General features: G+C 40.4%; 1 protein-coding gene across 1 annotated transcript in view; it reads right to left on the bottom strand.

Annotated features, from left to right (window-relative positions):
- The window catches only part of kcnn3 (potassium intermediate/small conductance calcium-activated channel, subfamily N, member 3), a 60102-nt gene that overhangs the window by 23037 nt on the left and 12539 nt on the right, over positions 1–24526 (bottom strand). The window contains exons 3-6 of the mRNA XM_084943194.1: positions 21323–21418; positions 4669–4965; positions 3474–3595; positions 1374–1515 (exon numbers count right to left, since the gene is read on the bottom strand). Of these exons, the coding sequence (XP_084799320.1) occupies positions 1374–1515; positions 3474–3595; positions 4669–4965; positions 21323–21418 (657 nt within the window). The remainder of the gene's footprint in view (positions 1–1373; positions 1516–3473; positions 3596–4668; positions 4966–21322; positions 21419–24526) is intronic.

Raw genomic sequence — 24526 nt, 5'->3', positions numbered from 1 at the left:
CCTCCACCCTATCCTAATTCCCATGGAAACAGTAGCCTAAGTCCCGTGGAAACTTTCTTTTTTCACATGACTGTACTCACATGACACCCACTCATGTCAATCTTGTCAATGTCATATACTGAGGTTATATTTGTGATCAAGTTTTACCTTATACCCTGATTCATCTAAGGACTGGTTCTAAGTATTTTTGTTTAAATTGTCTTCTTTCATATGAACACACTGCTTTTATAAGTACAAGGAAAAATCTTATATGTAACGATGTCTTCTATTTTCAAGAATGAATGAAGACAAACAGCATATTACATTATTATTTACAGTTCATGGCAAACAACCTTTCCAGTGTCTAATACAATCTTTCTCATGTCCTCTACTTAAGGATTTCTAAGAAACACAGTGATAAATTGGAACTTGGCAATAATAATGGGCAAAAGCCAATTTGGAAAATGAATATGTATTCTGTTAATTACAGCAATTCCCCCAAATAAGCTGAGGGACCACTGAACAGTGAAGTCCAGTCTCCTATCAGTCATCGTATTCTCCTCTGGCAACAAGTATGAGGACCATTGTGTCCTTTGGGAAATGTATTGCCAGAAAATCATATTATTATTTTTAAACCCTATTTTTCCTTTCCTGACCTTATCTGCACAGGTTAACATACTTATCACATTTAATTTGAGAACATGCAATATTTAGTTATAGAGTTATTTTAAAAAATCTAATTTTCTTGCATTTCAAAAGACGCAAATTGCATCGACTCATTCAGAGAAGTGTTAAAATAATAGTGACAAAGATGGAGAGCAAGAAACAGAGTGAAAGAAATGTTCGAAGGAGGAAAGAACACCTGTGAAGTGAAGCAAAGGAGGATCAGTCGGCAGCTTAAACATTGACAGATGGATGGTAGATAGAAATAAACACATGGCCTCAGGGAAGGGGAGATGGACAGTGAGAAAAAAGATAGAAGGAGAAACACAAAAAAGAGAGATAGCACAAGAGAGGAGGAAAGTGGTAAAGAAAAAAAATGAAAGACCGACAGAGGAAAAAAATGAGAGTGGGAGGACATGGCACACTGAAAGGTAGGACCTTCATTATGCAATGAGGACAGACAAGGGAATAACACGCATAGAAACACACACACATAAAAAAACACACACACACACACAAACCACTAACATGCTCTTGTTTGCACGCCTACACACCCAAAACACACAGAAGCACAGATGCAGGCTAATTCAGAGAGGATTGCCCAAATTACACAAATGGGAGAATTTCTCTTGCAAATGACAGCATGCGCTCTAATCTGCTGACCTTTGAACGAGGGGAGGACAGCACTACTGGGAGAGCAGAGAGAGGGGAAGGAGAGGAAATGTACTGACCATGATGCCTGTGAGCAGACAGACTCCTTTGCCACAGTAAGTATGAGGAACCATGTCTCCATAGCCAATAGACAAGAAAGTAATAGAGATAAGCCACATGGCTCCCAGGAAGTTACTGGTCACATCCTGGGCATCATGATACCTAAAAAAAACCCAAACATGTTTATTGTTAGAGGATAAAGTCAGTCAATAGTAAAACATCTAAATAATAATAATGAATAAAAACAAACAAACAATAACTGTCCCACTGGTCCTGTCTGCGAATGTGGGCGTCTAACCGAAAAAAATGTTTCCAGCAATTTTGTCTGACGCATAACACATAACTGCATCTTTTGCCTCCATCGTTCTTGCCCTACGCGCAACACTGTTACCATAGCAACCAAACCTGGTGCAGATCTGAAACAAAGTTTTTCTTTCAATAAACTATTCAGCAGAAATATAATAAGATGTAACCTTGCTTGCTAGCAACAGATATATTTGCTCTGAAGTCTCTCTATTCTCTAAGACTGAAAAGTCACATCTTTGGACGCCGTTCGAAGCCATTTAGTTTTTTTTTTTTTTTTTCTTCTTCATTAATTTGATTTGGAAAGAAGCAAAATGCCAGTTTCTGCCAGTTGGATACGGACCAACTGAGGACTCCCCAGCAGCCGGGCAGTGATGCATTTAATCAAGCCTATTAACCAGCTGACATTTTCCTACATTTCCTTGATTTATCTCCAAAAACATTTGAATACATCTCCTTTTGATGGCACATTACAAGCATTAAATAATCTGTAAAATTTAATTATCAATCTCTTAAATGTAACTGAACAACTGGATTTAGTGCTCTTTAATAACAACAGAGAAACAGATATGTTTGTAAGCCGTTTCATTTCTGAGCGTCTGCCTGCTGGATCCAAGAGCGGTCGATAAATCACCAGTCTGTACTGCCATGTGTTTGCTGCTGTATTGAGTATGATATGGATTTCTCTTAATGTTTTTTTCATGTCATATATATATATATATATATATATAAATACTTATATGGCATGAAAAACACATATTGTGAGATGTGAAATGGGAAAGAATGAAAATAAAGCTGTAACACATTGTACTGTAACAACGAGCTGCTATAAGCATACTTTTAGGTGTTAATATCTTTGTTAACAACTATACACCCTTGTGTAAAACATCTGCAACTGGTGTATTAAATTACAGGAACTGTTTGACTTGCTTATCTAATCATAAAAAACAGTAAAAAACAAAAACCCCAGCTCTGTCCACTTTTCAGAGTCATTGCATCTGTAAAACCACAATTTTGTGTCCATTTTTACATTAAATCAAAAAAATGCGATATAACATGTCAGTTGGTGATCTAACAGCCGCAGCTATGGTTTTAAATCAAAAAGAAAGACTTAAAAGCGGCATCAGTCACATCTCTGTCATAATAAAAGTCAGTAAGCTTATTCAACGTGATATTTCCAAGGCCAGGACATTTGAGCTCAGAATGTCTTCAGGAATTTTAATACACATTTTTGATGTGGGTGCTTAAACATGCCTGTGGGTTAGTTATTCTCGTGTAAATGTATGAATCTGTATGAGGATTTGGCACTGTGTTTGCTCATGTAATGTTTCATTACACTGTGGTGATGAGAGCTATATTTTACTGTTATTGCTATTTCTTTTTTACTCTTGACAAATGATCAACTATTAAGTCCTTAATTAGGTCCTTAGTGTCTGACAAACTATGTTCGAGTGTCCCGTAACAATATCAGATTGTTTATTGCTTAGAAATGCCTTATTGGACGGTCATTAATGTTAATGAATGTTTTCTTCAGACACTATTATATTGATTTTTAATTTTTATTTTTAGTCTGACAAGCAGACAAATGAAGTAACAAATCCATTGCCTGAACAACTGCTGAGAAAGCCTCATAAACTGAAGTCTAAAGAGGGATTATGTTGCACAGACGTCTCAGATTATAGATTCTGCCAGTTGAATTTAATTTCTGAGTTGAATTCCTCATCTGATCACAGTCCAACACTCACACTCATGTACGCTCATGTACACGCAATAAACACCAAATCACAATCGCAAAACGGACCAGCTTTAGTGCTAACCTCTCACACACTCGTACGGTCCAGGCAGCAATGATCCACAGAGAGATGCTGAAGACCAGCAGCACCGTCCCAGGGCAGATCGTCATAAGGGTTTTCATTACAAACCGCGTGTTAAAATGGACCTAAAAGACATTTAGAGACACACACATACACACATTGCTTCACTTTTTTTTCCCAGGAGTTAATCTTGTGCTGCTCTGAATCCTTATCCTGCACACTGTTTCCCAAGCGGACTTGATGTTTTACTAATTAGTCCTCTGAGTAGCTTTTGATAGCAGCAGCACTCAGAGAATCTCCACTATAATTGGAGTCGAGATCAGGGCTTGCCCTCTGACTCGGGTCAGGCTATACGGTGTCTTTGAGTAACTGGCCTGTGTCAGTGTACTTTTTTATCTCTGGCTCATTCATCAATAAGAGGCAGACAATCAACTTCTGGCAGATGGATCATTTGATGCTTGAGCCCTGGAAGGCTAAAGCAGCTGATAAATGAGTTGTCATTTACAGCTGCACTTCAGTGGCAGCTTCACCTTCTCTCCACGTCGATGCTGCCTGAGGGTCAGAAGAGAGCCGTCGCCGATACACGCGCCACCTGCTAAATTACTCGTCTAAAAAAATCTCCTCTATATCTCTCCCGCTGCACTTGCTCTCCTCCACCTAGTTTGCACGTTTGCAACATGCAACATCTCTATTTCCTGATCTTACAGCAATGTTTGTCGTATAAAGTCATTACAAATCTGGCATCAGCCATTTGTTGCACGACTTCAACATATTTCTGCACTTATACTGCAATTTCATTCTAGTTCTTTCTCTTCATGGCCCATTTGAGCTGTATGCAATAACTTGTTTCCATTTCATGCTCTCATCTCATATTGTATTATGAAAGATCCACCACAGCTTAGATCTAAGTCTCTAAGCACAGTGACAACAAAAGGACAGGAAGGGGATTTGAAGTGGTAGATGAAAAGAAACAGCTGGACTAGAAGGACAGAAGGGGAAGGAAGAACTTCAGATAGTTAGAGCAAAAGAGGCCAAGGATAAAAGGCACAACGTAGACACAGGCTTAATTCAGAGGAGAGAACTCTTGACCTTAATACCTTTACAACTCCATCACCTGTTTCCAGCAAAACCTTTCACATCCACACCTTTGAAGGCATACCGCTCAGAGAAACATCTACAAGATTAAAACTCTCCTGACCTTATTGAGGGCACCTATACTCCTGGAGGAAGCGTCGGTGAACAGTTTGCTGTGCAGAAGCATGACTCTGGCAATGAGGTAGAGGCGCAGGAACATGGGCACGCTTAGCACCATGTCCAGGTCAGCCTCGGCCTGCGAAGGCGCGTACGAGAAGGCCAGCCGTGCCCGCCACTGAAACTTAAAGTCCCCAGGCACCGGATGCACAGCAGAAACGAGCAGCTCCAGGGCGATTAGCAGAACCCTCTCCATCGTCATGGCGATTCGCCAGTCGTCTGCTCCGTTGTCGATGACAAACAGCTGCAGGGACAGGAAGGACATGTGGAGAGTCAGTTCGGGAAAGGAGTTACACTTCTTTTAATGTGTCACTGAGAAAACTTTTCATTGTGATGCTCTGTTGGCACGGTCCTTTTCTCATCAGTACAGCTGACTAATCTGATGATTAAAGAATGCACCTGCAATTCAGAATAAATGTCTTCCCTGAGATGGAAAACACCATCCATTTAATCAGTAATCTATTCAGTCCCCACACAGTGCTTTGGCTCATTTTCATATAACCTGAAACTCTTCTCTTGCTAAAATTAAACCAAAGATGCTGATTCATCTGGAGCAGTGGCTCTTAAGCTAAACAGGTTTCTAATGATCAGAGAGACAATATTTAAAAAACAAGGGCAGTATGCTGTGATTTCAGCCGGTCTCATGGGCACATGCCAGCGATGACTCTGAAACCGGTGGGACACTGAGCCACTGCAGATGGGGCTTGGACGACCAGGGGAAAAATATGGAGCGAAACTAAGTTGAATGAATGTGATTTATTTGTTTATTTTTTGCAGGGAAAATAAATAAACAAGAGTCTGCAGATGGTACGGAGCTGACTTTTTTCATTAAAATTAAACTTGGATCCTTTTTTTTATTGTTAACTATTGGTAAAAAAAAATAGAAAAATTGTGTTGTAGGGTGTGAACATTTTTCAGCTGTGTAAGTGGGCCAGAAAGTTTAAGTTTAATAAAAAAGGCCACTTTAATTGCGGTTTTCCCTCCTCGTATGTTGACGGTCGGGTTCGTAATTGCTGTGGTTACACTTGATATTGTCACCAAAGCCATCGTTATAAGGAAGTGGTAAGAGCAGGTTTCATTACGGGGGCCGTCCTCCAGACGGTGCTGACAAGAGCTAGGGGTTAGGGAGGAGGAGGAGGTGGTGGGGTTGATGAGAGGAGAAGGCGGAGGAGGAAAGAGATGGATGAAGTGCAGAGGAAATGAAGAGATAAAGATAGGAATGAGGAAATATCAGGTCAGAAAGGGCACTGCAAAAAATCTCTTTGTTCTTTAGACACTTTTGACTTATTTGAGGATTATTTTTGTTAACGCAAAATAATATTTTTTTTTAAGAAAGCACCATTTTTGAAGCTCTGCATTTGGGATAAGTTGGAATTTCGCAGTGCACTGGCAAACATTTTTCACCTCTCAAAACAAAATGCTAGGACTCAATTGTAAAATTTGTAAAGAGATTACAGCTGGGGAGAGAAAAGGTTAAGGAGCGAGAGAGAACCAGAAAGCAGAGACTAAAGAGAAAGGTCGGGGCATGGGGAGAGAAATGAGGAACTCCCCTGCTGGAAGTCAGCTGAGTTTACCAATTGGTGTACTGCCTGGAGAAACAGCCAGTGCTAACAATTGCTCTTTACCACATGATTCATCTCAAGGGCTTTTAGCCCACACCAACATTTATTTAGGAAAACAAAACAAATACAACAAGAGGTTAAATGAAAGAGCAAGCGGCCATGACAGCTGTATGTGTGTCACAGCCACCTGGTCACTGTCGTGATGAAGCCGAACTGAAGCTTTCTCAACCACCTACATGCATGCACCTCCACATTAATCATCACCTTCGTCTAGCACGGTCGGTTGCATGTTGTTCTACTTCTATTACATGTATGCACACATGCTGACTACATGTGTACAGATACACACATATGTAGCCTGCGCACACACCTGAGCCATTTTGCAAGCTATCATTTGAACCAAGGGTCAAACGCTGGCTGTACTCTTTAATGGTCTCACACAGCCTATGTGTGCGTGCGCATATTTGCATGTGCGTGCGTGTGTGTGTGTGTGTGTGTGCGTGCACTGTACTTGTGTGCATCTGTGTATGCCTGGGCGAGTTGGTGAGAGAGTGTGCAGACCCAGCCTCGTCATGGTGACTGTTGCCAAGGCGACAACATCAAAGAGCAGCCAAGCTTAATTAGGATCCCCAGTGTGAGAGAGAGAGAGAGAGAGAGAGGGAGAGGGAGAGAGCCAAAAAGATGGAAGGGAGAGACGAGGCAAGAAGACGGAAAAAGGAGACACAAGAAAAGAGGTGTGTACGACAGCGAGTGAAGAGGTACAGAGACGAAAGCACAGACAGGTTGTCTAGCACCCACCTTCCCCGCAATGGTTTTGTGTGTGAGTGACTCCTCAGATTTAGGTGACAAAAATCTGTTCACAGTGTCACATTATTGGGACTCACCATCCATTTAGAGCAATAGACTTAATGTTTATGGCTCATGTTTGGGAGTTGTGTAATCATAGTTGTGTTTAAGTTTAGAATAAGTATCCGGTGTAAGTCATGAACTCCTGTGTGATAAAAACAGGTTTTCCGTGTTCACATGAGTGTTATCCATGCAGTAAAATGTATGTATATTCATTCATACTCACACGTTTTGCCCACAAGCCACCTGTCATTCATTCTTTTCTCCCTCTGTATGAATTTGTGTTTCTTGGTGTCTTTCTGCCTCCATTTTTCTTTCACCATCCCTCACTCCTGTTCCCTTTCTCGCTGAATGACATTTCTCCAAATCAAAACGGAGGTGATCCAGTTTCTTGCCACAGGAGGAAATGAGCACCTCCCCCCCACCTCGCCTTCCCCTTCTGCCCTGTCCTCCCTCACACTGCTGCTGCTGCTGCTGCTGTCGGTCTTTTCCTGGCTAAATCGCCATGAGGAAGGGATAAATAATTAAATTCCATTAGGAAAGTAATCTGTCAATTGGAATGAGTGAGTGCCACTGCCCCCACATGACCAAGACAGAGGGAAAGGATGAAGGAAGAGAGTGTGGGAAAAGTGTATGCATGTGTGCACAGCCATCAGGAGACAAAAAAGAGAGGAAGAAAGTGAAAAAAAAACAACATAAAGCGCCTGGTAACAATGATGAGGATGAAGAGAAAATAGATAAATTTAAAGTCTGTGCCATTACAGGCTGAGGGCAAGGGGCAAAGAATATAATGGAAAGCAGACAGGACAGAAGGAGGTTAAAGGAAGAGGAAAAAAATAAGCCTGACAGCAAAAGACAACGGGGATAAAAAGGAAAAGGAGAAATGTGCAAAAATGACAGCACCAAAGATAGACTGAGATTTCTCCACAGGTGAAGGTGTGAGGTCTGACGGGACACTCTCCACCTAAAGCATTCCCTGCTCCAGCTGCTACGTCTGTAGCCCGCTGGTCAGTTTGTGACCTCTCCATCTTTTCTTCTCAGCCATCCAACCATGCCTCAACCATTTCTTGCTCCCCCCAGGCCATCGTACCTCTCTAATCGGGTTAAGTCCCCGATTGCAGATGTCTCTCATCACGGAACCAGATGCAGCACTGGTCAGACCCTACCAAGCGAGCAAGCAAGGACAATTTTGCACACTCGCATGCACACAAGCACGCATACGCGTGCACATGCACACATGCACACATCCTATAAAGTGCAGCACAGACTGAAAAAAGAGACAGTTGCATACAAATCAGCCTCAAGTCTCCATTTCCCATGGGAGTGAAAAAAGACTAAACCCCAGTCTGGGGCAGAGACAGTCCTAATCACTGAAGGAGATGATGATAGAGCGTACACTAAAAAGCATGCACACATACTCTTACACACAGTCACAGCTCTGGGGGGATGTCTGGGTCCTACAGCATGGAAATCCCTAGAACAGGCAGAAAATACACACACCCTGATATACGTGAATATTCAGAGAGGATAACACACTTTCCCTGACTGTGATTGCAGCTCTGAGGGAACACCCCTGTGGCTGTTTCTATGAAAGAGGAAACGAAGGGGAGAAGGTTCACCAAAGTGAAAAGGAAGTGTTGGAAAGTGCGAGAGATGAGTAAAGGTATGTGTGCATGTGTGATGCTGCCTCGTTTGCCACCAGTCTAAAAACAGTAAGTGGGAGAGAGTGAGGAGAGGTTTCCAGCAGCGTTGTCTGGAGACCAGGAATTTCCTCAGCGCGAATACACGAAAGACAAACTGAGATGTGAGCAATGGCCAGAGGCTTCAAATCCCATGTGATAAATTAACAATTCCTAGAAGTAAATGGTCAAAATGCTTCCTGCGTGTTACGAGTCTCAAGTGGATGCTGTAGTTTACCTCTTGGTTGTAGTTTCAAGGGCAGATGTACATTGTGCCAAAACTGAGAGCAAGACATCATAAAATAACCGTCCCACTATTAGACATCTTATGGGTGCACTTCACTTTAAATAACAGAACACAGCCTTTTTGGAGGGCTGCTGCTCACTTTATTACCCTAATGCCATCCTGCCTGCATTTGAGTAGCTGTGAGTGCCAAGCGCGTGTCTTCTTGATCAATGGACTGCTTCTAAAATTCTCCAAAAGTAACTGAATAGTACTGAATAGCACTTAAAGTGCACTAATGGACTGGAGAAACATCCCTTTCTCACACACTCTCTTAGCGTTTCTATTTGATTAATTTCAACAACAATTCAATTTTTTGCCTTTCACGTCTGGATTTCTTTCAAGTTTATGAGCTAAAATTAATGCTTTCATTTTAGAGAAGTGTCTTACTTGTTGCTGGGTATGTAAAATGATGCATGTGCGTGTGTGTGTGTGTGTGTGTGTGTGTGTGAAGAACAGAGGCGACTCGTGAGTTATCAGAGTGAATCACATAACAGAACTTCAAATACATGGAAGTCTCTGGACGCCACATCAAACACAGCTGAGATAAGGTGAAACTTTCTGAAATATTCTTTTTCTAAGCAAACATTTAGCCTTTGAAATCATCTATCATTATCTTTCGAATCAGCCAAAGGATGCTTGCAAACTTTGGTTTTAAAAATTCATCACTAGCTAGACTAATGTTATTGTACATAAATCTCCAGTAATGCTCCATTATTTCTATCCATACTCATGCATCTATTAAATTTAAACTAAAGGTGTGTGGTGATGCTGAAGCTCAATAACCACAACACTGGGATAAAAATCTTCTATAGTTTGTTTACTGACTTTATCTGGTTACAGTTAAACAAAAGCAAGGTCAAACTCAATCATCAAAAATAGAAATCATTCACTAAAGAAAGTCAAGGATGACAAATTAACTATGGTTAGATTACTGGACAGTGTTGATTTTCATGCTGAGGGCCGAAGAGGCCGAACCCTGGTTGTTTTGCGTTTTTGATACACTTCACTCTTCAGTAATCAGACAGGTGTTTCAGACAGCAAGCACAATCAACGGAACTTTCTGTTATGCGTGCAAGAAAATGACTAAATGATTCTTCTTTTGGCTGCTTCCTGTGGGTGTCACCACAGCGGATCATCTGCCTCCATCTCACCTATTCCAAGCATCCTCCTCTGTCACACCAACCCCTTTTCACCTCCTCTGAGAGTTTCCTCTTTTCCTCCTGCCTCGCAGCTCCATCTTTAACACCCTTTGTCCAATACATCCACGATCCTTCCTGTCCATGTCCAAACCAGCTCAGCCTTTTGTCTCTAACTTTGTCTCCAAGCTCCAGCCTGAGCTGTCCCTCTGATATGCTCTTTTCTAACCCTGTACTCACAGGATAATAACTGACATGATAATGCACATTATCTGTGCACTATCCTGTCAAATATTACTTCCAGCACATGACTGCACAATGTTGATTGTTATTATAAAATAATGACACCATCAGCACCTAGATTGGTTCTCTCTAACCCCCCACTTCTAAGTTCTGCAACTACCACTGGTCACAAAATCAAGTTGGAAAATAACAGCAACTGGAAGAAGGGACCTACGTGAACAGATAAAGAAAGAGAAGATGGAGAGTGACAGAACTGGAAAGTAAAAGTTTTCCTTTGATGGGCATTCACTCAGTGGAGAGTGCTCTGGTAATTGAGTTGGTTCAAATAGTGACATTCATTTGGGAATATTTCTCCGCGATCAGTAGGTAACAAAATCTTTCTACTCATTAGCCAAATAAAGCAGGTGTTTTAAAACAGAATGTGGACCTTTAAGCAAGTGCAAGAGGCAGGGGTACACAGGAAGGTGTCGACTGCTACTTAAAATTCTCCTTGAAGCCCAGGAATTAATTTGAATACTATCCAATTTTGCTGAATTTATCATTCATCCTTATGCCTGCTTACTTTTTAACAATATCAAGTTCGCAAACATAAACTGTGAACTCGGAAGCAACTTGGAACTTTTGACAACACACAGTCTTCAGAAATTGGCGACTAATACGAGTCAATTAGGATATTATGAACAGTGTCGGCTGTAACAAGTCACCATAATACCTTTGCATTTTTCAGTAATGCTGTAATTTAACGAGTTACTGTACTAAATTCAGTAAACACATTAAAGTCACAATTTTGTTGTTACTTGTGTTATAAAAGATCCTCAGTTATCTGCGTGACGGGTGGATATATGAACCCTGCCCCCCATTACTTTTAGTTTTATTACAAGTAAAGACAAGTGCGTGATGGTAAAGTGCAAACTGGACAGAAACAACACCGCTTTGGCTCTTTGCAAACATCTGCTCATCTGCAGTGATGAGCTGTCAGATTGCAGCTTTGTAGACCTCATTTCTATCTATTCGTGCTTCTAAAGTAGAATCACAGTGCAAATCATTTTCAGTCTTTTTGGGTTGGTTTTCAACTGCTTCGTGTTCAGATGGATACACTTAAAGACAGGCCGTGTGTCCTGATTAGGATTGGGATTCCTGTGGTGGTTGTGTGAAAATGCATTTGAATTCCTGTTAAAGAGTAATGAGGAAGTAATGTAACAAATTGACTAACAATTTACTTTCTCTGGTGAGGGATTAAGTCATGTACTGCATTCATTTTTATAAAAGTAACAAGTAATGTGTAATACATCACTTTTCTTGGAGTAATGACAGCAACGCTGGTTATGATAGCACATGCTTATGTGGCCACTGACTGGGATCACGTCAATTCAGGCAAATAAACAGACCTCACACAGATTCATTTGGAACCAAAATGACAGAAATACAAAAACATATATGATTGTTTATTTGAACTAAACAATCTTATATGTTCCTCCTCCCCGTAATTGAAGCACACATGTACAGTAAGTGTTGCTCAAAATACAAAAAGAACAGAAAGTGTGCACACATTTGACTTTTGACCAGATTTAGGCATCACGATGTAGGTTCAAATGGAGAAAAACATTTCCAGGGTGGTAACTTGCAGAGTACCCAGCACACATTTAACATGCACTTTTCCCTCATCCACTGAAGGTCACTTAACACTAAAATGACCTGTGGACAGTTTCATGCTTTTCTGACACATGCAGGAGAAGCTAAATCTGTGTACTAACCCTCTAAAGAAGTCTTAAAACTACTACAAAGACAAAAAAGACCCCAAAAAGGAAAACAAACAACAAAAAACACGCATCACAGCTGTTAATGCAATACTACCCAGCAGGCATCTGAACTGGAACTGGAAGGAATAAACTGCTCCATTAGAAGCTCAAAGTATTTGTTCCAGACTGCTCTCTGGTAAAATGTCATAACTTCTTCAACAAGCCCCATGCAGCAGGGTCTGATGGCCACTTGCAGTCCATTCTTGTGCTCTGATGCAAATCATACAGTGGAGTTGGAAATATCAGGCAAGAGGTACCAATGAGCACCTGAAAGAGCACTTGAGAAGTGTAGATTTTTGCAGAGACATTATCAGAACAAGAAGAGACTTTATTATTCCTCACTGAGGAAAATAAGGAGAAAACTGTACAGATTTGCATGTTTTTCGAGGATCATATCAACATTTCAGCAATTTGTAGGTTTTTGTGACATAGGGACTCAGATTAATGCAGCATTGTGGATGAAAAAAATATAGGGTAAAAACACAGCCTTATTTATCACGTATTATTTTATCAATGAAGGCAGTTTCTTCTATAAGTCTATAATTAGTAAAAGCTTAATATAATTTACTAATGTTAAAGATTAAACCAGCATCTGTCAGGAATTTTAAATAAATAAAACAGAATGTAGACATTCAAATACAGTTCACACGCTCTAATACTGAAGGTCTCAAACCCATCTGTGCTGCAAAAACAATTCACGAATTAGCTTTAGAAATCTTCTAAAATGAATAATTCAAAGAAGACTAAGATGCTTCTTTGTTTATTTTTAAAGGTTTAAAAGGGGATTTCTGAGGTGCATAAGCTCAATAAAGTGTGTAATAACAACTGAGAAAACATAAGACAGAAGGTTTTTGTGAAAACCAGCAGCAATCTGGGAAAAAATTCTGGAACGTTATTGGAACATTTGGGTATTTTAGCAGTTTGGCAGTTTTGGCGAACAGCAATTTGTACTCCAATGACTGCATCTAAACATACAGTGAAGTAATGAAAATCAAAGTTACAAAAGGAGCATCTTGTGAAAGTTTGTATTTGTCTTTTTTGGAGGGGGACGGTATTGTAGCATTCCAGTTTGCTGAATTAAAAATAAAAGAAGCAAACCCAGGAATGTCAGCGGGGCTCAGCTGACAGAGCACAAAATGTTCTGACAAATCAAACATTTCTCATGTCAGCTCCTTGTCTCTTTTCACTGTCACTTTTCACTGTGAAGCCAAAAGTGACAACACGTACACGCACAAACACTTCTGCTTCACTTAACACTGAAGGGCAAAAACTTCATCTTGAACCCCTACTTACCCCTATTTTATTTCTGCCGGCACCCAGATGCCAACGAGTGCTCCAGCTGAACGAAACACTGAAATAACGACTCAATTAGCTAAGCAGGGAACTTAAGTCATTCAGTCTTTTTCTTCCTGTTACTCCCTTTAGGGGCCGACACAGCAGCTCATCTGCCTCCATCTCCATCCCTAGCATTCTTTGTCACACCACCCTCTGTGTGCCCTCCCTCACTACATCCATAAACCTCCTCTGTTGTCTTCATCTTTTCCTCCTGCCTGAAAACTCCATCTTCAGCATTCTTTTTCCAGGATATCCACTGCCCTACACATGTCCATCTCAGCCTCGGCTCTCTAACTATCCCATCAAACTCGACCTGAGCCATCCCACTGACATACCCATTTCTAATCTTGTCCGTTCTGGTTACTCCCAGTGTAAATCTGAGCCTCCTGAGTTACTGTTACTCATTTCCCCCCAGTTTCAATATACATTCATGCAAAAAAGAAAGTTTTCGCAGGATTCTGTGCAGCGCTGTGAAAACTGAGCGCACCTCATAAATCAGTAGCTTGTAGAACCACCTTTAGCAAAATAACTTGATGTAATCATTTTCTGTACGACTCCATCGGTCTCTCACATTGTTGTGGAGGAGTTTTGGCCCACTCTTCTTTACAATATTGCTTCAGTTCATTGAAGTTTGGAGGCATTTGTTTATGCGTAGCACTTTTAAGGTCACGCCGCAGCATTTCGGTTGGGTTAAGGCCTGAACTTTGGCAGGACTGCATATGGCCTTTCTTTTTTCACGTAGCTGTAATTTTCTGACTGTAACTTTGAGTTTGTTGTGATAATAAACTCCTCTTTTTGTTGTTGGAGAGAATTAACCAATCTCAATGAACAGATCATTTTTTCAAACAAATCACTAACAGATTTTAGTGAAATTACCAATTTTTGGAAACAAATGTCACATGATTAGAATTACAGTATGTAGTGGTTGCAACCATAGAGTATGCCCATGATTAAGTAATAAGACTTTGGCGAAGGTTTTCTGAGGTTTAAAGCAATGTACAAGCAAAAAACAAAAAAAGACAAATTGGTAGCGCTTTATTTTAATGTCTAACTATTAGCCCTATTAAGGTATAAGCAAGTGCTTATTTCATCATTTATTTAGCATCAGTCCTCCTTAGTATTTACAGTTATATTATTACTAGCAGTTATAGGTGTACAGGGTGCAACAGTAAAAGATGGATAAACATATCAAAAGTTACTAATAATAATACTAAGGAGGAGTAATGATATGAGGTGCTTGCTAATAGCTTACTAATGCTTAATAGTGTGACATTATAAAGTGCTACCGACAAATGATTATGGTCTAAAACTATATATACAGTCGTCACAATCAGTTTGAGCTCCGCAGAGCTCCGCACTGCTGTATTTCGAAGTAGAGGATATTTATAACAAAAATCACCACTTAATCAAAACAGACTCAAATACTGAGGTGATCCTGGTCTCTATTAAACCACCTATTATATTTGGCAGACAATGTGGCCTTGCTTCATTTTATTAATTATCACTTTTCGCCAACAAGATTATTACTGTCAGAGCTTTTTTTCCCCCTTTGATGGCTGCGAATAAGGGGAAATATTTGTAATCTGTGATGATTACCGATGAGCTGCACTGTAGTCAAGATGGATTGTTTTTCCTTGTTTCATGCTGAGCACAATTACTTTGGGCTGTCCCCTGACAGATTAGACAAGACAGAAAGAGGAGGAAGACGAGAGAAACTTCCAAAAGAGGAAGGCAGGGAGGAAAGATGCAGCGAAACACACTGTGAAAAGGGGGCAAGATAAAAGAAGAAGATAAATGTGGATGAGTGTTAAAGTACAGCAGGAGAAGGGTGAATAGGTGAGAAGCTGAATGCTGTGTAACAAGGGAGGAGAGCTGTCTGGGAGAAGGAGGATATGTAACTTAACAACAAAATTGGATTGAGGCTCAGTAGAGAAGGAGGGAGATAGATCTAATGTCATAATGACGGAAAAGCAGGAGGAGAGAGAAGGAAGAAAGAAAGAAAGGCAAAGAGAAACATCTTAATGGTGGTAAACAGAAATGCAGAATAAAGACTTACACAGGAACAAATGAACAGAGAGCAGTAAAAGAAAGTGAGGGGGATGAATGTGGAATAATAACCACCAGTTAAACCCAAAACAGTTTCCTGCTCTCAAGTGACTCTGCAGCTACTCTGAACCATATATACACTGATCAGCCATAACAGTAAACCACTGATGAATGACACTTATCACTTTTATGTTCCTTGGATGGTAGCATTCATCTGGTTGTTACTTTGAAGTGTACCTAAACATTAGCACAAGCGCACACTCAGTGGTTTCTAAATACACCTCACCACACCCCAAAAATTACTAAAGAAGAGCCCGAGGTGTTGTCCAGTAGCTCCAGTCTGGGAGATGAGCAGGACCAAGCCCGATCAATGAATGCCCCACCCTGCAACCCACAGGACCCAAAGGATGTGCTGCCAACATCCCAGTGCCAGATATCACAGTACACCCTGAGTGGTCCTGTGCCAGTCCTCTGATGGGCTGCAGCTGTTTTGGCAGTTTTAATGTTGCTGGTTATTGTGTGCATGAATGAGTCTCTCTCTCTCTCTCTCTCTCTGTGTGTGTGTGTGTGTGTGTGTGTGTGTGTGTGTGTGTGTGTGTGTGTACGTGTGTGTACTTGTAATATCCTGTTACATGCTGGACTAAATGCACCGGCAGAGTGTGTCATAATCTGAAAATGAGATCTTTATTGAACAATACCTTTCATTTTGCACAGCATTATTTCTCGTGTGTGTGTGTGTGTGTGTGTGTGTGTGTGTGTGTGTGTGTGTGTGTGTGTGTGTGTGTGTTTGAACCATCCAACAATAAAAGGCAGAGGCACACGGGCACACTTTATGTTGACATGCATCTAAGCAAACAGGCAGCCTTGAGCAGCCAGTATAACTAGCATGCATTTAGTGGATGCATCTCAACATTTAAGCACATTTGTATGCATACAAAAAAAACCTACAAAAAAATAAACTGCTACCTCTCACACTCATGACACACTTTATATTCTAATTCCTGTTTTAATTACATTTTGTTTTGAAAAAACAAAACAAAGACATATTTAGGAGTAAACCCCACAAATAAAACCCATGCAAATTTACAAGAAAGAACTAAAAATTTATGAGAGAACACTTGAAAAGTTTTACATCTTAGAAAAGTCCTGCAAGTTTACAGAAAAAAAAATCACAAATTTATGGGAAAAAGATCCATTCAATGGCACTGACTCATCTACTGTGAAAATGTTCAGTTTAACAGTGGAAATAAGCTTGTTTACAGTCTCATATAAAAGCCGTTTTGCCCTCTAAAGCTAACTTCACCATTTGTGATGAGTGTACAAAGAAACTTTTATCCAAGTCACCCATAATTAAGGGCCTCATTTTCTACATTAACGAAAAGCACACTGAAGAGAGAGCTGCTCAGTATCTCAAGCAGGTACACACATCTAAGCCTATTTTTCTAGAAAAAAAGATCAACATCGCATTTAGCATTGTAGTGAATTATAGTACACCTTGCTAAATAGGCAAGTAAGCCAGTGATCGGATTAGCTGATAATTCCCCAGCTGTAGTACAAACTGGCCAGTTGTGCTTTTAAAACACATTAAAAAATGAATTGACGGCCACAATACCAAATTACAGGACTGTATTTGAGTTGTTTGCTAGTACACTAGTATATAATGAGCGAGCTGTTTTTTTAGTGTACACTGCAAACCTTTGGTCTATCTGTCTCTGCTTAGATGCAACAAAAGCAGCAGTGAAATAAAGATTTTGTTACTGGTCATCAGTGCCTGGTAAGCATAACACTTCTCAGCCATCTCAACCTTTGCAGTGGTTCGTCTCTTTCTGGGCATCAGGATTTAAAAAATGATTATTAAAATGAGTTAAGTAGCTAAAGATATATTTGCACACAGGCTATAACTATGGAACTAAAATAAAAAGTGTTATTTTATTGCATGTGAGTGCTCTGAATGAGTACTCAATTCGCTTTTATTTTTATAATTTTATAATTTATAAGATTATTATATATTGGTACAGCTGCAGTCTCCACTGTGTTTGTGTAGGTGGAAACAGTTCACTTTGTAAATAAAGTTTACCTGTAGAGAAGTTTGTGTTATAAATTTTTTCTTTGTGTTGTGGAGAAATATGTCAATTACAACATGTACTTATCGAAAAACAGTTCTGCAGTTTGTTTATGTGACTGATATAATTATAAATATCTGCTGTATAGTTATGTGGCAGCATTACATCAAGTGGAGTGTAAATAATGTAGCAGCAGCTGTCAGCACTTGTTCTCTATAAGTTCACTTTGTAGCAAACGCAGGATGAGTGACTGAGTCGATGGAGGAGTGGAAAGACAAAACACACCCTAAGGTTCAAAACGGTAGTCAGCATCAGTCATTGTAACATTTCTAAACAGGAGATACACACAATCAATATTTAATCATCCTTAATTTTTTGTGGCTGCTCTGGTTCACCAGGCACCAGGAGCAGGCAGACACGTCACGAGCTCTACATGATATAATGCTGAGAAAGGCTCTGTTCCAGGAAGTATTATTACTTCTAGACCAGAAAAACCTGGAATTTAAGGCTTTCACTTCCACATTTGTTTATTTAAATTTTAACTATGCTTTAGTTGTGTTTCTATACGCAGCCTTTCTGGTCAAACATTTGAGGAAAAGTTACGATTATTTCAGGTTTCCTCAACTTTGGTTTGACTCTTAATGGAATGTTTTAGAAAATCTGGCCAAACTGTTTTTTGTATTATTTGAAGGCATCCAAAAGTAATTCCAGATCTTAGGTTTTAGTCACACAGGGCTAGAGACTGCTCAGAGATCACAAAAATATGTATTACCCCTAGTTGGTGTGTGGTTGCTAGAGGTTGCTCGCTGTTGCTGGGAGAAATTGATTGTGAAGATGATGCTGCATTAAAAACCTCCTTGCAATTGCTTTGGTTTAAGGTAGACTGCCATTATCGGCTGTAGTTTGCATGGAAGACGTTGACGCTGCAAACACTTGCCAACTAACCAGCTAGCAATACTGAAACTTAAGAAATCTGATAGCGCTGGTTTAGCTCACTTGGTAGAGCAAGTCACCCATATGGCATAAGGCTAATGCAGAAGCATATTTACTTACTGGATACAAAGACAGTTCAACTTCAAATTAAAAATTGTGCCTTACTGCTGAAACCAACATATTTGAAAAGGGGCAGCTTTTACTTTTACTTTCTCTGTTTCCAGTTTGCATCAGTTTCACAATTAGTAAAATGTGTAGTTTGCAAGTGTTTGCACAGAAAGTGTGCTAACTACTGTTAGCGAATCATTTGCAGACAAGTTGATGTCTTCCATACAAACTATGGGCGACTGCATCAGTCTCCTAGCAACCAAAGCAATTGCATGCAGGTTTACAGTACACCACCATATACACATCTTTGCGACCAGTTTCACTTAGCAACGGGGATTGGGGGAGGCTGTATTACAGGTGGCTGGGTCCTAGCAACCAATTTCATTGTGATTCCCAGCAACCTTCAGCAACCACTGGTTGACAGGAACTTGGCAACCAGGTCTCTAGGCTTAGCAATTCTTGTAAGTACAGTGTTAGCACTGTTAGTATTAGAAACAACATCCAAAGGAAGAAAGAACAAATATATAAATGTCTGTCAGCTTATGTAATGTGTGTAAATTATCACCATTCTCATTCACCCATGAAAAGTGATTTTAGGTAAACCCCAACATTACCATCCCCATCCATCTGGCATTCCTACCCAAGCATACCTTGATGGTATTTTCCCCAAACTCCCAACTTCATTTAATCAAAAGGAATTATTCCTGAAGTAGATTAACAGAAAACCCTTTTATCTCTCTCTGTTGGCCTGACAGTAGCCGCTCTCAATCTCCTGTTCTTCTGTCGGTATTAACGTTCCTGTCACGTGTGGAAGCCACAGCATGTGTGGGTGGATGACTGACTCTGTATGTGAATGAGACAACACATTTGTGAGCAGAAACGAAGGGTCTTTTATCAATGAACGCTAAACCGCATCCACGTTTATTCACTCGAGACCACTTCTGCGCACTGTTCTGGCTTCTTAATACTGTCCAAGACTAATTACCAGCCTATCAGTGCCTGTGTACGACAGTGAATAAAAAATCACCGAGCAGTTATCGATCTGCGAACGGAGAGCCTGAACCTCAGAGCAGAACTTTAATAGACATTTCCAGCAACAGCCAAGCTGTGATGTAATAAAAAAAAAATAATCACAGCATTAAACCAGCACATCGTTAGATGGATGAGTGTGGCTCCGTGGTTTCGTTGGTGGGTGTAATAGCTGGTGTGGGGGTATTCATTGGGTCTGATTCCCGCAAGGCTCCCATAAATAGTCAATGCACATCGATTGCAAATGGCTTCGGATGAAAACCCCGGCTAAATGACTTTGCTACCATTGTATTAGTAAAATGACAAACAGCAAAACAGATATCATGAAGCATGAAAGCCTTTCTGATTGATCATTTCAAACTTACAAGGGGTTGCAAGGCTGTGTTTGTGTGACTCGTGTGTGAGTGTTTGCATATTTATTTGTGCTTTTTGTGCAGCTATTGAATGACAGGGCTGTAATTGGCTGAATATGTATTTAAAATTCGGTGTGTATGTACTTCACGCAAAGCCACGCGGACTGTTTTGTCGATCCCACAAAGACTGTCATTAATGCCATTAATTGGCTGGATTCGACACACATCTGGGTCCCTCTGTCTCAGAGGGCTAAGGGATGATAACATAATGTGTACAATTTGGACAGAGCACAGATGAGGCTCACAAGAAAACACTCCTAAAGAGAAACACAATAAACATAGCTGCTGTTTCAGGAACTTCCCAGATGTTAAAATGTAGGAATCTAGAAAAAGAAAAAGAAATGCCTGAACTTTAAACTAGACACCCGTCTTCATGCAGCTCTCCCCTCCCACCAGATGAGCATGGGCTCATCATATGCTATTGGCGTCACAAAGGATTCAACCCCTGGTCTCCAAACTGACAGCTCTCTGCCTAACCCACTGCATCACATCTTATTTCCATCCTTGGATTTCTTTGGTTTTTTATAACATCTTACACAAGTCACTCCGTCTGTCCTGAAGAGACCTCAGACTGTATGTAAAAGACATATCTGAGTGAGAACTGAGGATGCTCCAGACTATTTTACTCTAAATTGGACCATAAATTACAAAATAAGACTTGACGCCACTCATTAGAACGTGTTTACTGAGGCTGTAAATAAAGAAAGGAGTTTTGTTTTGTTGTATGTTGCAATAAAAATCAGGCTTCTTTTTGTGACCTGAGGGGTTGCCCCCGGCCGGCCAGTAGAAAAAAGTGCAGGTTTAAGGGGTACAAACCTTCACTTGTCAGACTCCCTTTGTTGACCAAAGGCTGGCATTATGAGCTAAATTTTCTAAAGCCCGGAAGCAAAGCCCAGGGGAGGTGCAGACGTCTGGTTCCCTCTTAATTTGAATCACAATATGCAGAAAGGTTATCATGGATTTTCTTTGTCCAGTAGTGCAAAAGAGATATTGCCTACCCAGAGATTTAATAGCAACTTGTTGTATTACAGTCTGCTATGTGTGTGTGCTTTTTTTTTATTTTAACTTCATCTTTTTGTCTGGATCAGTAAAGCGAGACACAACACATGCACATATGTTTTACCTGAACCTCCCGCGCGTGGTAAGCAATGATGAGCCCCAACAGGATGACAGTGGACAGGCTGATCAGACACTTCAGGGCCAGAGAGTACATGGAGCTCTGTAGAGAGAAAATTGAAACACTTATCATTGGAGACACGACATTAGAGCAGAAATGTAATATGCACAGACTGACTTTGCCATGACGGTTGGTTTAATATTCAGAGTACAATGACGGACGACAACACACGCTAACAGCCCCTCGGGAGCGCCGGGACATTTCTCCGTGGCCTGAGGGTCATTCTGACCTGCCATGAACAGTCAACTTGACTAGTAATATGTAGCATGCAGGAACGACCTCGCACTGACCTCTGCTAAAGCACACACAGACTGGCACGCACACACATGCACACACAATTAGCCTTATATTATTACATAGCCTTATATTATTATACTTATATTATTACTTATACTGCTTATATTATTATAGTGAGCGATGTGTATATTTGGATGCAGTTTTTTGAGACTGAAATCTTTAATGGTTGAATAGGAAGAAAATTATTTAACATTTAAACTAACTATGGATATTGATCTTCATAAAAAAATAAGGGGTAGTTATAACACGTACAAGGCTGTGTGAGTATGTGCTACTGCTATTGTGATTTTTAATAGTGCAGAGTGCATCCATAGGCATGGGATATTTTGAAAACTAAACATGCTTTTCAGTCACAAAACTAGTTTGGTACCTGCTACAACAAGAGATGCCATCAAAATTTAGTTTTGCATGAACAAGGTGAACTTGAATAGTATCTGATTCACAGCCTGATTAAGAGGGGAGCTATGACTATTTCCAACTCTGTATGTTTTTATGTTTGGCAGCATGATTCACAGTTCAAAGTAATACTTATTAATCTGATGCTGAGCTGTGGTGCCGTCTTTTGGTTCATCTATTGTCTGAAACAATGGATGAAAAGTGTTCGCTTGTTTGTCTTCACGTGCGTGACATGCCACTCTTAAGCCATACGGTGTAATATGATGTTGGCCTACCCTTTGAAGCTACAACAGCTTAAACTCTTCTGGAAAGAGTTTCCACAAGGTTTATGGGTGTGTTTGTAGGAATTTTTGACCATTCTACTGTGAGGTCAGACACTGATCGGTTCACAGTTTCCACTCTACTTCATCCCAAAGGTGTTTTATCAGGTTGAGGTTAGGACTATGCAGGCCAATGAGGTTCTTCCACATCAAAGTCGCTCACCCATGTCTTCATGGACCTTGCTTAGTGCACTGGTGCTCAATCATGTTGGAACAAGAAGGGGTCATCCCCAAATTCCTGCAATGTTAGGAGCATGAAATTGTCCAAAATGTCTTGGTATGCTGACGTATTAAGAGTTTGTATTACTGGAACTAAGTGAAAGGAACTCTTCATACACTAAGCCCAAACCCTGACAAACAGCCCCACACCATAATCCCCCTCCACAACACTTAGCACAGTGCAGTCAAAAAAGTGTTTAAGCACTTCAACATGTTAATTCAAAGTTAGCATCAGAAACAGGGAGAATTTCCACAGCAAATCTTACTAATGAAGTGGCCGGTGAGTTTATATATACACTCAGACCCACTTCATACTGGGTTGGACCTCTTTTGCCTTCAGAACTGCCTTAATTCTTCACGGCATAGACCCAGCAAGGTGCTGGAAACACATTTTGCTCCATATTACAATGATAACATCACACATGCACATTCACAATGTGAATCTCCTGTTCTACCACATCCCAAAGGGGCTCTATTGGATTGAAATCTGTTCACTGTGGAGTTCATTTGAGTGCATTGAACTCCTTTCTGTGTTCCAGAAACCAGTATTTCTAATGATTTGTGCTTTTTGACATGGTGCATTATCCTCCTGGAAGGGGCCCTCTGAAGATGGGTACACTGTGGTCATAAAGGGATGGACATGGTCAGCAGCAATACCAGCAGCCTGAGCCACTGATGCAAGGCAGGATGGATCCATACAGTTATGCTGTTTGTGACAATCGAATGACCCTACCATCCAAATGTCAAAGCAGAAATCAAAACTCATCAGACCAGGCTATGTTTTTCTTCTATTGTCCAAACTGCTGCTAACTGGCTATGTTTTCTTTTTCAAACCATTCTCTGTAAACCCTACAGATGTATGTAGGAAAATCCCAAAAGATCAGCAGTTTTTCAAATACTGTGTGATAAAAACAATCGTGCCACTCATAGTCACATCAATTTCTTTTCTTCCCCACGATGTTCATTTTAAACCTCTGCCTGTCTTTTATGAGTACATGTCTACATGCTTAAATGCATTTAGCTGCAGCCACATGATTGGCTGATATTTATGTTAATGAGCAGTTGAACAGGTGTGCATGCATACATACAAAACAAAAAATAAGAAAAACGTCTCATCCATGTCCATGGACCTTGGTTTGTGCACTGGTGCACAGTCATGTTGGAACAGCAAGGAGCAATCACCAAACTGCTCCCACAAAGTTAAGAGCATGAAATTGTCCAAAATGTCTTGTTATGCTGAAGCATTAAGAGTTTGGTTCACTGGAACCAAGTGAAAGAACCTCTTCTGTAACTAAGCCCAAATCCTGATCCTTGAAAAATGTTTTATATTAGCTGTGTGTTTGATTTTACACTGATTTTATTTCCACTCAGTTCAGTCTGCTTCACCTAAAACAACAGAGTCTTAAAAAAAACTTGAATGTCCAGACTCAGTCACTAGGCTGGTTTCACAGATGTCCCACTCACTCACTCCTCTCTCACTCCTTTGCTAAAATAGCATCAGCACTGTTGTTGCAATTTCTCAGCAAAGACAAAACAAAAGCCAGTTTCAAAGAACAGAAGTTGAATGGTTGCTTTTCGCCTATCAATATCTTTCTGCAGTCGAGCGTTAACTCCTTGTCTGGTTTCACAGGGCTTATAATCAACGCCCAGTATCTTCCAATCAATACGACTCATAGCACTTATTTGGCTTCTTTAACCCCCTCACCTTTCACACTGCGAGAGCAGCAACACTTACGTGAGCTATCATACGCATGTTTGCACACATGTACACAACACATTTGTACATTTGGTCAGAATACACTGGGCTACACACATCTGATCTACACAAAGAGATTCAAAGGGGAAAGTGCATTCGATTAATTTGTTAGCTGCTCTCCGGAGAGTCTGGTTGTCCATTGGAGAATACATCTATACTGAT

Source organism: Perissodus microlepis, chromosome 11, assembly GCF_051167445.1.
Source record: "Perissodus microlepis isolate ML-2025 ecotype Zambia chromosome 11, ASM5116744v1, whole genome shotgun sequence".
NCBI classification, from domain to species: Eukaryota; Metazoa; Chordata; class Actinopteri; order Cichliformes; family Cichlidae; genus Perissodus; species Perissodus microlepis.
This window is presented reverse-complemented; position numbering and strand designations above follow the sequence as displayed.